The following is a 14,372-nucleotide window of genomic DNA, read 5'->3' on the forward strand; positions in this document are numbered from 1 at the left end:
AATAAAAGCTTAAAGTGCAGGTGCGTAGGCAAACAAGTGCACATCAATAATAAAATAACACGCCCACACACTGCCGAACGGCACGGTACAGGAGTCCATTTTTTTAATTAGAGGCAACGTTTCGGTCACTGATGACCTTCTTCGGCTGATTAAAGTCCATTTTCTTTATCCATGGAGATTTTCGCATATGTTGCTGTCTGTTGTTCAGGCATTGTTTCTCTTAGGGTTATTAAAATGGTTTAGAAAATATTCAAACAACTGGAGGTCTGATTTTTGGTGGAAAAAAGTGTTCTGATATCTCAGGGCATTATAATAATTGAGCAAGACACTATTATTGTCTGTCTGTCAGCAAATTGATGGCCAGATTAAAGATTAACTTTTGGGTCAAAAACGTAATAGGTCACGGTCACGGTCAAGATCGAGAGCAGATAGGTGTACTTTAATGAAACTTGGTGGAATGGTCAATAGAGCGCCTCGAAGAGATTTCTGATAACTTAAACCATGTATACATCATTGACCAGAGTCCCACAGGGGTCTGTACTTGATCCCCTCCTTTTTCCCTCTTCACTCTTCGCTGAAAATAGCCAATCTACAAGCTGACGGGTTGCGTTGTGAGGTGTTTTGAGCTTGTAGGCCTTCTGTTTCTCTTTGCCTATAATGACATCATGTCCAGAATAGGGATGATACATGTAGGCTTTATATGGGTAACTGTTGGGTCATCAAGGCCAGAATTACTGCACCTAACCGGTCATATAGTAACTCTGGAATGGAGAGGCTTGGAGCATGAGGCGTTGGTGTGGGCAGATGCAGTCTTTCTTCTTCTTGTTAAAGGTAGAGCGAGAGGGGTTGACATGAAACATAAATCATGAGCCAGTGTCCAACCCTACCAAGACCCCTCCAGGAAACTGTCAACTCCTGTAAATTTTTCAGAAGCTTGTCAGCTAAATCCCTAGCAACATTGTGACAAACTGCCCTCCCCCTCCACACACACACACACACACACACACACACACACACACACACACAGACACACACACACACACACACACACGCACACACACATACACACATCTGCTGTTGAAACCATCTCCAGACCACTCTGGTCTGCTGAAATATGTTCTCAGATATTTCACTGGTCGTGTGACTCATAGTTTCATTCATTTGTGTGAGTCAGATTTTGAGGTCTATGCGCTAGAAAACAACAACAGTGTTATGTTGACTCCAAGGTTATTAAAACATTTCATTAATATTATTTTGTATTGACTTTGTTTTCAGTTTAGTTTTAATTAGTTTTGAATGTGGGCGAAAAAACTAAACAAAACAAAAAAACATACAATTTAAAAAGCCCTTTATTCACAGAACTACGAGATTAAAAATAATAGGCTTATGTAAGAAATATTGTCAAAGACTAAAACTAAGGACATTTTAGTTAGGTTTGTAAACACATAATACAGTTTCATATAGTTTTCATACAGTTATATATATTTTTTTTTTCTTAAAGCCTTGTTTAAATTTTTATTTCAGTTGAGTTTATTTCAGAATTTCCAAAATAGGGACGGCGAGTTAATGTGGTTAACTCATTCACTGCCAGAATTATTGCTGGCCGCGTTTGCCCACTGCCAGAGATTTTTCATTTAAAAAAAAAAAAGTACTCAGGAGCCAAGATACAGAATTTTTTAGTTTTAAGTTAACAAGGAAGTGGATGGGAGTCTAGATCTTCGAAAAATCATATCTCCTTGGTCTTTGGGTCAAATTTGAATAAAAAGTGGCAGTATTGGTTAATTACGTCAATTACGTCAGAGGCAGTGAATGAGTTAACATACATTTGAAATTCAATTGTTACATTGTGACATAATATCAAACATATCAGAAAATCTACTTAATTACGGTATATACATTTATTTCAGTCTGACCAGAAGCAGGGATTAAACATACTATCGTATCTATCTCCCCACCAGCGATAAAAATGAAGGGTCTGCTATCAAAGACAAAGCCATGGATTTCCCTACACACGCCCCCAGAAAATCGAACTCTGATTTTAAATTACAGTGCTTGCATACAGTACATTTTAGCGGGGGGGTACACAAATCGAAGAGTGTCAGTATTAATGCAACGTCCCACACATTGAACTATAGGGGGAACTGAACCTCTTCTCGTGGCAATGTTAATGCTACGTGTTACCCATTGAATTATACAGGGACCACAAGTAAACAAGAATAAAAACTAAAGCGATATCCCTTGACTTTGGAACAAGTAGTCCTGGTTTTGATGTATCATTAAAAGAGACTTATTATGATTGGAAACAAGAGCGTGTTATCCCTGCCGACAAAACAAAAGGACTCGATGGCTTCCAGCATTTAAGTCAAAATAAACAGGACCCGGCATCGACCCCTGAGGAGCCTCAGATGTGGGTGAGCCACTTCAGTGCGACAGCCCTGTCATTACACCACAAAGAGGAAACTCTCACTGCACTGGTATGAACGTAATGAGAGATGGATGGAGGGAAAGGGGTGCGAGTCGGGGACGGGGAGAGAAAAGCAGGAAGTCCCACTGCATTACTGCGAAATGGAATTAAATGGAATTAACCACTTGAACCCTATGTATTAACCCATTAAGACCTGGAACGCATCTGTGTCACTTTAGATTTCTTTGGCTATTCAAAAATAGCAGATATACAAGCTCATAGCGCGGCACCGAGTGCCGCGCTATGAGCTTGTAGATCTGCTATTTTTGAAAAATCTTGAAAAAAAAAAAATATATATATTTTTTTTAGGATTTCAATTTTTTTTAAAGAATCGCCCCAGGTCTTAATAGGTTAAGTTCACCGGGTCCCCAAGGGATCTATACTCGACTCGTACTAATACTTTATTAGTCATAAATGTAAACAGCATGTGGTACAGTACATTAAAGCTTAAAAGGATAACACAAAAATGTCCTGGGGACTGATTGATTGATTGAATACTTTATTTAGAAGTTTGCAGAAAAAAAGCACATGGAAGTACAGTTTAAATACAAGGTCAACTAAATAGGACTGAGAAGCCCATGAAAGCCTAATGGCTTGTTTCAAATGGGGTCTTGTTTACATTGTGATCCTATCTATTCAATTAATCAAAATAGCATACAAAATTAACACAATAATACATGTCATCAACAAATACAAATACTATATGTACGAAAGAGATGGGAAATTTACATTTACCTCCCCTTGTGGTCTCCTGGTTGATGTTTTTTCAGGCCAATTTAGAAAGTGTTACGCATCCCTTAATGGATGGTGACAGGGCAGTCCACATTTTGGTGGCAGAGCGGTAAGAATGACAACGTTCCCATGTTTCCTGCTCATTTTCACCCTCTACACCAATTCTCTTGGTATTCTCAAAAATAGCCAATCTACAAGCTCACAAAGCGTCACTTAGGGATGCCACGATGGTGGGGGGCTGACAGAGCGAAGGGGAAGACGGAAAAGAGAAGAGGGAACCCTCATCGTGTTGCTATGGAAGCGATAAGTGAATGACGGAGGGAAGAATAAACAGAGAGAATAACAGACGGAAAGCAATAAAGAAAGAAGAGGGAAATCCGAACGTGTTGCTATGAATGTAACGAGGAAGGGAAGAAGGAATTGGAACGAGATTAACCCATTAAAACCGGGGAAGCATCTGTGTCATTTTAGGTTTTAGCGTTGACTATTCAAAAATAGCAGATATACAAAACCTTTTTGCTAATCTTTGAATATAAATATATATTTTTAAATATATACTTTTTAAACTCAAATTTTTGCTTCTGGGAGGTCCCTGGAACAAAATATTTTTGAGATGGGGGTCCGTGGCCAAATACATATAATTCTGGGGGTCCTTGACATGAAAAGGTTTGAGAGCTACTGACATTAGTTTTTCAGAAAACTGTCAGGATTTAGAAGACATTTTGTAGAATCGGCCTCAGACCTTAATGGGTTCAGAGAATGGGGAACACAGTGTTGAGAACGATAGGGACAGATGCACGGAATGTGAAATAGTATTCATATTGTGGAAAACCAGAATAGTCCCTTGAATGAATTCTCTCTCTCTCTCTCTCTGTCTCTCTCGGTAGAACATTTTCCCTGGAAATGTGAGAGCGAGAGAGACAGAGCTCCGATCCATTGGACCCAACCACATAACTAGCCTGTAACTCTCACCAGAGAAATAAAAACTCTTAATTGCATGTTTATGTCCCCTCTGGAACGCACACACACAGACCAACGAGATTACCGAACGATTTTGTTAAACGCTCGGCCCTGGTGTGAGGAGTCGGGGTCTGTTTTCTTTTTATTTTTATGTTTTTTCTTTTTTTGTTCTGCACAGCACACAATGTCCCCGATAACAAAATACTTCTTTTCATTGCCTCGTAACATGAGGACAGATGGAACCTGTCGTGAAAGAAAAGAAAGAATATGTGCAAATGGTCTTGTTTCTTTTCCCTTTCATCGACGAAACAACAACATCAGGAAATATAATATTCCTTAATCCCTCTTGATTGTGTTGTTCCGAGATCAAACTGGGGGTGAAGCCGTTGTTATTTTCAGACGTTTTTCTTTCATGTGGCGAGATGCTTGGCGATGAGGATTTCCCAGACGGAGGGGAGACACTGTGACTGCTGTTTTTGAAAGCTTGAAGTTTGAAATGGACAAACTGGTTCGCACTGTAAACAGCATTGTGTTTATATCAGTTTATATTTCTCTTCCCCCCCCCTCTCTCTCTTTCTCTCTTTTCCCTCTCTCTCTCTTTCTCCTGTCTCCTTAACACTCTCTTTCTGGCTACCTGCCACGTGTCTGTCTCCCCATTTTGTGTGTGTGTGTGTGTGTGTGTGTGTGTGTGTGTGTGTGTGTGTGTGTGTGTGTGTGTGTGTGTGTGTGTGTGTGTGTGTGTGTGTGTGTGTGTGTGTGTGTGTGTGTGTGTGTGTGTGTGTGTGTGTGTGTGTGTGTGTGTGTGTGTGTGTGTGTGTGTGTACATGCTTGTCCCTTGTATGTCTTTTTCACTGACTCCCCTGTATGTATGTATAAATGTGTGGGCATGTATATGTCTGTCTGTTTCTCTCTCTTTCTGTCTCTCTCTGTCTCTCTCTCTCTGCAGGCCGTGGAGACCTGCAGCCCCAGCTGGACAGCGCCATGCAGGATGTGAATGATAAGTACCTGCTGCTGGAGGAGACGGAGAAGCAGGCTGTGAGGAAGGCCCTGGTGGAGGAGAGGAGTCGCTTCTGCACCTTCGTCACCATGCTGCGGCCCGTCGTGGTCAGTGATGGAGTTACACATTTAGACCTGTTAAACCTATATACCTCTCAAGCCCGGGAACGCCTCTGTGTCCTTTTTTCATTTCTTTATTTTTAAAGATCTTTGCGTTTTTCAGAAAACGTATGTCAGGATTTAGAAGGCGTTTTTAGAATCGTCTAAATGGGTTAAACCCTATATGGTTGACCAGAGTCTCTCTTGGCTTTATACTAGTGTCTTTTCTGTTTTCGCGCTATATTAAATAGTGTACACACTCTTACAGAGTTACAAATGGATAAATAAAGACGTGAATATTGTACTGTGCAGACCAACCGTTGGAACAGAAACGTATAGGAGAATAAACATCTCAACAAGTAAAACATATTTCATGTAGTCGTAATGTAGACCCCCTGAAAATGGTGGCACTTTTGTCACTGTGTTATTACAGTACTTACTGTACGTTCTCCTATGTCGTTTGTCTGATGATTTGAGCTCAGCCATGATGCTGCTTTCCCTGGCCACGTCTGTCATGAAAAATGACTGATTATCGTGCGTGTGTGTGTTAGGAAGAGGAGATGACCATGTTGGGGGAGATCACCCACCTCCAGACCCTGACAGATGATCTCAAAGCTCTCACCATGGACCCCCACAAACTGCCCCCCTCCAGTGAACAGGTACACACACTCTCTGTCTGTCCTATCTCTACTCTCTCTCTCTGCCCCCTCTTTATTTCACTCTCTTCCTCTCTCCCTCTCCTCTCCCATCTATTCTGCCTCTCTGTCTCTCTCTCCCTTCTTTGTTTCCTCTCTCACTTTCGCTCTCTGTCTCACTCCCTCTCTTCTCCCTCCCATCTCTGCCTCGCTCTGTTCTACCTTTCCCTTCACGCTCCTAATTCCTTTTCTACAATATCCCTACGCTCTCTCCTTTGACTACTGTGTCTCACTTCCTATCTCTCTTTCTCTCTCTCTCTCTCTCTCTCTCTCTCTCTCTCTCTCTCTCTCTCTCTCTCTCTCTCTCTCTCTCTCTCTCTCTCTCTCCAGGTCATCGTTGACCTCAAGGCCTCTGAGTGCACCTGGTCCTACCAGACTCCGCCCTCGTCACCGAGCACCACTGTATCCAGGAAGTCCAGCATGTGCAGGTTGGTTACCACGGCAGCTCCCGCTGCACATAAACACAGCAAACTGACACACTTCAACTTTCCACCCAAACCAACACGTCCCACTGTCTGTCCTCTACTGCCCCCCTGTGCACTAGAGATGGTACTGCAGCCTGAATCTGGGAAAAACATTAGTGCACACAGCTGAGCTGACATTTCCTTATTCCTCCAGTCCTGACCTTTCTGATTTTAGATTTTTGACTTGATTTTGGTCAAAGAAATACAAGTTTCAACACAATATAACTTCAACCCGGGATGTACACATAAAAGTGTAGTAAAGCACTTATTTCCAACCCTGGACCTGGGTTGCATGCATGCACCATGCATGCACCATCTCTCTGGTGTCACTTTCCTGTCACTCTATACCTTTCTAGTATATAAAGGCAACATAATAAGGTATAAGATACCATAGTATAATAGTGTCACTGGCACCCCTATTGTGGGTGCCAGGTTACTATTACTGAGATAGCAGATCTACAAGCTCACAATGCATTGCATTGAGACACGTTGTGAGCCTGTAGATCAGCTATTTTCACTATTCATTGTACTATGAAGTGTACTGGTGACACTGTATTGGTATCAGTGCATTCTGTTGATGTGGTGATTGGGTGTATTTGTTAGTTGTTTTGGTGGTGGTCTACTGTCGTTCATTGCTGATGGTGTTTTTGTGATGTTGTTCCTTCTTTTGACTCCTAGCTATTGTGTTGCTATTCCTAGCTGTATCTCACAGTACTTCTTTTACCCTGTATCTGTGTTTTAACTGCTGTGCTACCTCTAAATCACTGCTAAAGGTCTATCTAAGTATATACGTAGGTCTTAAGTGGTTATCACCATATTGCAATTGATGATGGCGTTTCTGAGCAGCTGGTAACTCTCTCTCTCTCTCTTTCTCTCTCTCTCCGTCCTGCAGTAGTCTGAACAGCGTCAACAGCAGCGACTCTCGCTCCAGCGGCTCCCACTGCCACTCGCCGACGTCCCACTTCCGCTACCGCACCTCCTCCTCGTCCTCCTCGGCCCTCCCCCAGCAGCCCCCCGCCCGCCTCTCGTCCGTCTCCTCCCACGACTCGGGCTTCATCTCGCAGGACGCCTACCAGTCCAAGTCGCCGTCACCCATGCCTCCCGAAAACCTGCAGGTACGGCACTGTGACCGCTCCGGCCCTCTGAACCCCTGTGTGCGTGTGTGTGTGCGTGTGTGTGTGTGCGTGCGTGTGTGGGGTCGCCGAACGACGACGGTGTGTTTTTGTTAGTCAGCACTTGTTCACCACATGAAACCTAGCATAGGGCTGGGCAATTAACCGGAAATATATCGAAAGCGATATTTAGAACCAATAACAGACTTAATGTTGCTCATCGATAATTTAATTGATAATTTTTAAATGTCACTATATCAACGAAATGATGAGATTTTTCTTTTAATGTCTGATTAACCACTTAACCCTGTGTTATACTTTGTTGTACAATGGTGGCGTACAAAAATTGCTTAATTATCTACAAGAGATGCACCAAATTAGTCATCCCTACAATATCATCAATATATATATATATATATATATATATATATATATATATATATATATATATATATATATATATATATATATATATATATATATATATATATCATGATATATATCATGATATTTGATTGTCCATGTTGCCCAGCCCTGTAGACACACTAGTCCTGATAGACTAGTATGTGTAGACATCCTAGTCCATCGGCCATGACAGAAGCACCAATGGTAATGCACAGGTAGCTGCTTATGCATAATGTATATTCATCTGCTTTATATAAACTGCAGTGTCCTGTACCTCCACAATACTCCCAGGTCAATGCCAGTGCACATTGCATTCAGTATATAGAGCAGGATCCATAATGATCTGTTTATATTTCACCCACAGACATTGTTGCACATGCTCTTAACCCATTAACTGCCAGAGGTATTTTCATATTTTTTTTAGCCAGTGCCAGAGTTTTTCATTGAAAAAAAAAAGTACTCAGGAGCCGAGATACAGAATTTTTAAGTTTTAAGTTAACAAGGAAGTGGATAGGAGTCTAGATCTTAGAAAAATCATATCTCCTTGGTCTTTGGGTCAAATTGGGAAAAAAATATATATGTATTTTTTTTTAGTTCACGTAGATCTACGCGATTGGCACGTGGCGGCTTTAAATAGGTTCGCGTAGATCTACGTGATTGGCAGTGAATCAGTTAAATGCAAGAACACAATGTGTGTACGGACGTGCACACACACACACGAGCGCGCGCTGTCAGACGCTGTCAGACACACATGCACAACTGCACGTACACATGCGCAGAAAGCTATGCGGATACAGGTGCACAGGGCTACACAAGTGAACACTCACACACACACACACACACAGACCATCCTAGCCGCTGTATTCTACTCTCCTTTCCACCTATGTGGTCAGAGAACCCTCCCTGGTTGCTATGTTACCGTGTGCTCATTAGCAAGGAGCAGTGTTTGACTGTGGGAGCTCCTGTGTGTGTGTGTGTGTGTGTGTGTGTGTGTGTGTGTGTGTGTGTGTGTGTGTGTGTGTGTGTGTGTGTGTGTGTGTGTGTGTGTGTGTGTGTGTGTGTGTGTGTGTGTGTGTGTGTGTGTGTGTGTGTGTGTGTGTGTGTGTGTGTACTGCTGAGTCACCCTGGCAGTCATTAGTGGCAGAGAAACAGACAGCTGTGTTCCCTCCACTGATGTCTCCTACAGGGGTTTACCAACCACAGGGTCAGGGCCCCGGGGAGGGCCGCACGGGCACAGAAACTGGGACTGCAAATTAGGCCTGCTAGATTAGGATCACAGTAATAACTAGACTAGATCATTAAAAAAAAAATCATAAATCACATGACTGCTTCTATCATTTTTATATTAAAGATTCTTGACACTACTGTGTAGTTGGTGTTCAAAAAGAAATAAAGAACTGTTGGGCAGTAAGAACACCTGATCTCACTGTACTGTCTATCTTCATTACTGCACAAAGCAACAAATAAGGCAGAACAAATCGTTTGTAACAATAATAGCACATCTATAAGCTCATAATGTGTCACATTGTGAGCTTGAAGGCGACTTTTGCTATTTGTTGTACAACAAAGTATTAAGTGGTCTATGTATTATATTCTTATCATATTAAATTATTGTATTACAATCTGCCAAGATCTAAAAGCTGACTTGCAAAAAGAAATCAATGAAAATCACAATATGGGCATTAATTCTAAAAAATAGTCTTGCTGTGGCTCGTGGTTTCTTTTTTTAGTTTTATGTCTTTTGGAGCACTGCCATAGTTTTGATAGTTTCTTTTTTACTGGTCATAATTCTGCAAAACTGCCCCATAAACGTTTGCCTTTTAATGTTGCAGTCGCAGCTCTTTGCGTACCTTTCAATTTGTTGAAAGTGCTTCTGCCTCGTTTAACAGAACAAGCTTGTCTCCATTCTAGGCTTAAGCTTAATTTATACATATTTTTTTTACATCGCAGAATGGTGTCGCTTGCCGACAAGAAGTGCTTTTTCAGTTATTTTCGGGAAGCCACACTCGTCGTGCTACGGAGTATAGATTACAGTGGTAGGGCTGCTGCTTAGCCTATTGTTTGCAAACCATGCTTACTGGCTAACTCTTGCGCTTTGCACTATTGCTTCTGCTGTGCTTTATTGTTATGTTGTAAATTGTGTGTTATCAGCCATAATGTGTTCTTTCTGCTTCTTTCTCCGTCTGTTTTCTCTGTCTGTCTGTCTCTCTGTCTGTCTGTCTGTCTGTCTGTCTGTCTGTCTGTGCATGTGGTGCATCTACTTCCACTAATGTGGCGTTTTCTTGGCTGCCCTCTGTGCATTATTCAAACTGCTGATGCTGTGTGTGTGTGTGTGTGTGTGTGTATTTTTGCGCTTTCGTATTATGTCTGACTGTGCGTACACGTGTTTGGGCTTGGACAAATCCCTGTGTTTTTGTGTGTATTTGTGTGTGTCTGTGTGTGTGTGTGTGTGTGTGTGTGTGTGTGTGTGTGCTCTGCTGCGGCATGGCTCTGCTGTGCAGCCCGCCGTCTCTCCTTCGTCAACTGTCACTAACAACACTCAGACTGTCAATGAGGACTGCTCCTCTTCCTCACCCACACACACTGAGCCCGACTCCACCACTGGTGTAGAACAGGTGAACACACGTCCACACACACACACGCACACACACACACACACACACACACGCACACGCGCGCGGGCGCACTCTCATCTGTGGGTTGATTGATCTGGTCAACAGACCTGCCTTTCATTGACTCATGTATTATCCACGTTTTCATGCCCTTGTCATTGTCTGTCATCAGTGATTCCCAACCTGAGGGCCGGGGAGGGATTTAGCAAGTGGGCCCCCCCAAAAAAACACTATGTTTTTATTAACCCATTAAGACCTGAGGCGATTCTTTAAAAAAAATCTAAATCCTAACAGTTTTTGGAAAAAAATCTAAAAATATTTCTTTTCACGATTTTTCAAAAATAGCAGATCTACAAGCTCATAGCGCGGCACTCGGTGCCGCGCTATGAGCTTGTATATCTGCTATTTTTGAATAGCCAAAGAAATCTAGGTCTTAATGGGTTAATAATATAACAAAATAAATTAATGTAATCAAAACGTGATGGTATTTATTTCTTTAAAACCTTTGAAAAAAAATCTGAGTTCCATTAATCCAAGCCGGAACACAATCGGTTGATTGATCATTAAAATGCACGCAGCCCACCCACCTGACCACTTAACACAGCAGGCCAATGACTGCCGTGTTAAGTGGTCAGCTGGGTGGGCCGCGAACGCTTTATCGAGATGATCAAGAGGGCCCTGATCCAAAAAAAGTTTGGGAACCACTGAGTCCAAACCATACGTCATTGATTTTGAATATGATTTCTCCTTCCTTCCTCCCTCACTCACCATTCAGTTGTCAAATGGTTTCGACCACCACGTTGCCCCCTATCTGCACGGAGCGGCGCTGCAGTCGCCCGACGGCCACCTCCTCCATCCATCCCTCACTTCCTCCTCCTCCACCTCCCCCCTCTCCTCGCCTTCCTATTCGCCCACCTCTCCCATGTGGGCGTGGTCTCGTCAGGGCTCCAGCCTATTAGGGGAGTTCCCGCCCTTCTGCCCTCTGGGGGCCGGAATGGTCCCCTCTTCCAAAGTGCCCACCTGGAAGGTTTGTTTCCTCGCCATACTCTCACTCCTTTTCCATTCACTTTTTGTTTGATCTTTTATTATTTTTCTCTCCTTTTGCCATCTTTCCTTGCTTCCTTATCACTTTCCCTTCGTTTCTGGTCGTCTCCTGACCTCCCAGCCCCAGCCATGTTACCTTCTGTACATCCTGTTCAGAAAGGCTTTGAGGCTAATGTCTTATTTCCTCTCACTTTGTTTGATGTCCATCAGCCACACAGATAGACCTTTATTGATTCCGCCGGGGCGGAATTCACCAGAGGCAGCACATGGGTTAACCCATTTAGACCTTAGATTCTACAAATGCCTTCTAAATCAGTAGTTCTCACATGTTCAAGATTATTAGTAGGGGGTACTAAGTGAAAAATCGTTACGCGGCGGATAAAAGCATGAAATTTGATACAGATGTCCCTTGGGTCATCCTAAAACATCCTAGAAGGGGTGCCCAAAAAAATCTTAAACAGGAAGTGAGTTATGGACAAAATCCAAAATGGCCACCTAAACTGTTGACCGTTGACTCAAAAGACACCAAAATAATCTCCAAAAAGCATAAAATGTGGCACACATGTCCTTTGGGTCATCCTAAGACATCCTAGAAGGGGAGCCCAAAAAAATCTGAAACAGGAAGTGAGTTATTGACCAAATTGAAAATGGCCGCCTAGTGTTGTCGATTGACTCAAAAGACAACTAAAGAATCTCCAAAAAGTATAAAATGTGTCACACATGTCCCTTGGGTCATCCTAAAACATCCTAGAAGGGGTGCCCAAAAAAATCTTAAACAGGAAGTGAGTTATGGACAAAATCCAAAATGGCCACCTAAACTGTTGACCGTTGACTCAAAAGACACCAAAAGAATCTCCAAAAAGCATAAAATTTGGCACACATGTCCCTTGTTTTTTTTTAATCTCTAAATTGAATTTAGATATTTCCAGATGTGTCGGTCGGCGGAGATCTCGATACGTCTGGCTACGCGAGACTAGCCTCACAGAAACACTGGCTGAATACCGTGTCTGTGATTTTTGTAACCCTTACTATCTGCCGTTCCATAAATCACTTTGGGTAAAACTTGATTAAATACTTATTTTCTTTAATGACTAATGTAGGACTGGGCTAAGCCTGGCCCCTACGACCAGCCCATGGTCAACACACTGAGGAGGAGCAAAGACAGGAAGGAAACTACAGATCCCAGCAGCCACCAGGGCGGTGATGTCACAACACCGGGAGAGGAGCCACAGAGAGCGAGAGCCTCCTGCTCTGCAACAACACCCAAGGTGAGATCATGTGACGTGTTCAGCAGCGACTTTGAGACCGACTCTAGACAACTGACGATATAAAAAAACAATAATGATAAGAAAAGTGGACGTTGACATAAATGACAAGACAGAACATTTGTTTGAAACACGAGTTAGAGCATTAAACCTCATTCACCCTATCAAATCATTTAACCACTTAAACCCTATTATACTTAATTGACCGGGGTCCCCCAGGGCTCTGCACTCGGTTTGCTCCTTTTTTCCCTGTGTACCTTAATGTCTTAAACAAAAATAGCCAAAACAACAAGCTCATGGGGCGGCCATAGCGTAGAGTGGTTAGTGAGCCCGCCTAGGGAACCAGCTGGCCCTGGTTGCCCCAGGTTCGATTCCAGGCTATCCCAGCATATGTGCCGATGATATGAAATTTGTCCCTGAGCAAGACTCTTAACCCCAATTGCTCACAGGTTCTCATTGGAAACAAGACCGCAAGGACTTTCATGAACGACCTGTTAAAAGGAATTATCCTTTATCATAATGTTGTGCTTTAGGTGAATTTACCCCCGAGAACAGGGACGTTAGCTAGGGTTCACGTGGCATTATTTTACAGTTATAATGTATATGCGTGTGTATGCGTGCGTGCGTGCGTGCATATATATTTGTGTCCTTGTATGATCTCCTTTATGTGGACATAAATAAATGGTTAAAATGTGTGTGTGTGTGTGTGTGTGTGTGTGTGTGTGTGTGTGTGTGTGGTGTGTGCGTGCATGCCAGCAGGATGACTGTGAGGCCCATGAGGAGCTGGCGAGGGCGTTGGCCAGAGGCCTCCAGCTGGACATGCACCGCTCCAGTAGAGACTCTCTGCAGGGTTCCAGTGGCTACAGCACCCAGAGCACCACACCATGCTGCTCTGAAGACACCATACCCTCACAAGGTTTGATTGATTGAACACTTTATTAGTAGGGGTGTGCCGATATATTGTCCCGTGATATATCGCGATACGTTTTCATGACGATATGTATCTTTTTTTTTTTTTTTTACAATAATAATAATCAGGCATGCAAACAGCCCCAAGGTGAAAAGGGTGACAACATGTTGTTTTTTTTCGGGTCAGGTGTCACACTACTGCCCTATTTGGATTCAAAACGGCTATTGTAGCTGAAAAGCTACAAGTTTGCATAATGCAAAAACAGAATTATTTGTTTGCATTTGCTTTTTTTCTCCCCCATATATTTTCATAATAAAAAAGTGCGTATCGTATCGAAATCGTATCGAAGTTGTGAGCCCAATATCGTATCGTTTCGTGAAATTAGTGTATCGGCACACCCCTATTTATTAGTCAGAAAAAACAGCACAAGGTACAGTCAGACAGTAAGGCTTAAAGGATGACACAAAGGCATAGCCAGTGGTGTGTTCTACCGTGTTACGCTATATACGTAGAGTGACCTGCAGAACATTTTCGTAGCCAAGCGTAGCCACACACACACAGCCAGACAGAAATACTGACATCAAGGTACCCAGAGCACCATACCATGCTGTTAT

General features: G+C 42.7%; 2 protein-coding genes across 2 annotated transcripts in view; both read left to right on the plus strand.

Annotated features, from left to right (window-relative positions):
* The window catches only part of carmil1 (capping protein regulator and myosin 1 linker 1), a 361,807-nt gene that overhangs the window by 132,502 nt on the left and 214,933 nt on the right, over positions 1 to 14,372 (plus strand). The window lies entirely within an intron of this gene.
* Positions 1 to 14,372, plus strand: part of LOC308094547 (protein MTSS 1-like) — a 70,508-nt gene that overhangs the window by 54,340 nt on the left and 1,796 nt on the right. The window contains exons 7-14 of the mRNA XM_080441271.1: positions 5,103 to 5,260; positions 5,803 to 5,910; positions 6,277 to 6,374; positions 7,303 to 7,525; positions 10,429 to 10,542; positions 11,315 to 11,566; positions 12,684 to 12,851; positions 13,608 to 13,764. Coding sequence (XP_080297397.1) covers positions 5,103 to 5,260; positions 5,803 to 5,910; positions 6,277 to 6,374; positions 7,303 to 7,525; positions 10,429 to 10,542; positions 11,315 to 11,566; positions 12,684 to 12,851; positions 13,608 to 13,764 — 1,278 coding nt within the window. The remainder of the gene's footprint in view (positions 1 to 5,102; positions 5,261 to 5,802; positions 5,911 to 6,276; positions 6,375 to 7,302; positions 7,526 to 10,428; positions 10,543 to 11,314; positions 11,567 to 12,683; positions 12,852 to 13,607; positions 13,765 to 14,372) is intronic.

This window comes from Gymnoscopelus braueri (genome assembly GCF_963280865.1).
Source record: "Gymnoscopelus braueri genome assembly, chromosome: 11".
Lineage (NCBI taxonomy): Eukaryota > Metazoa > Chordata > Actinopteri > Myctophiformes > Myctophidae > Gymnoscopelus > Gymnoscopelus braueri.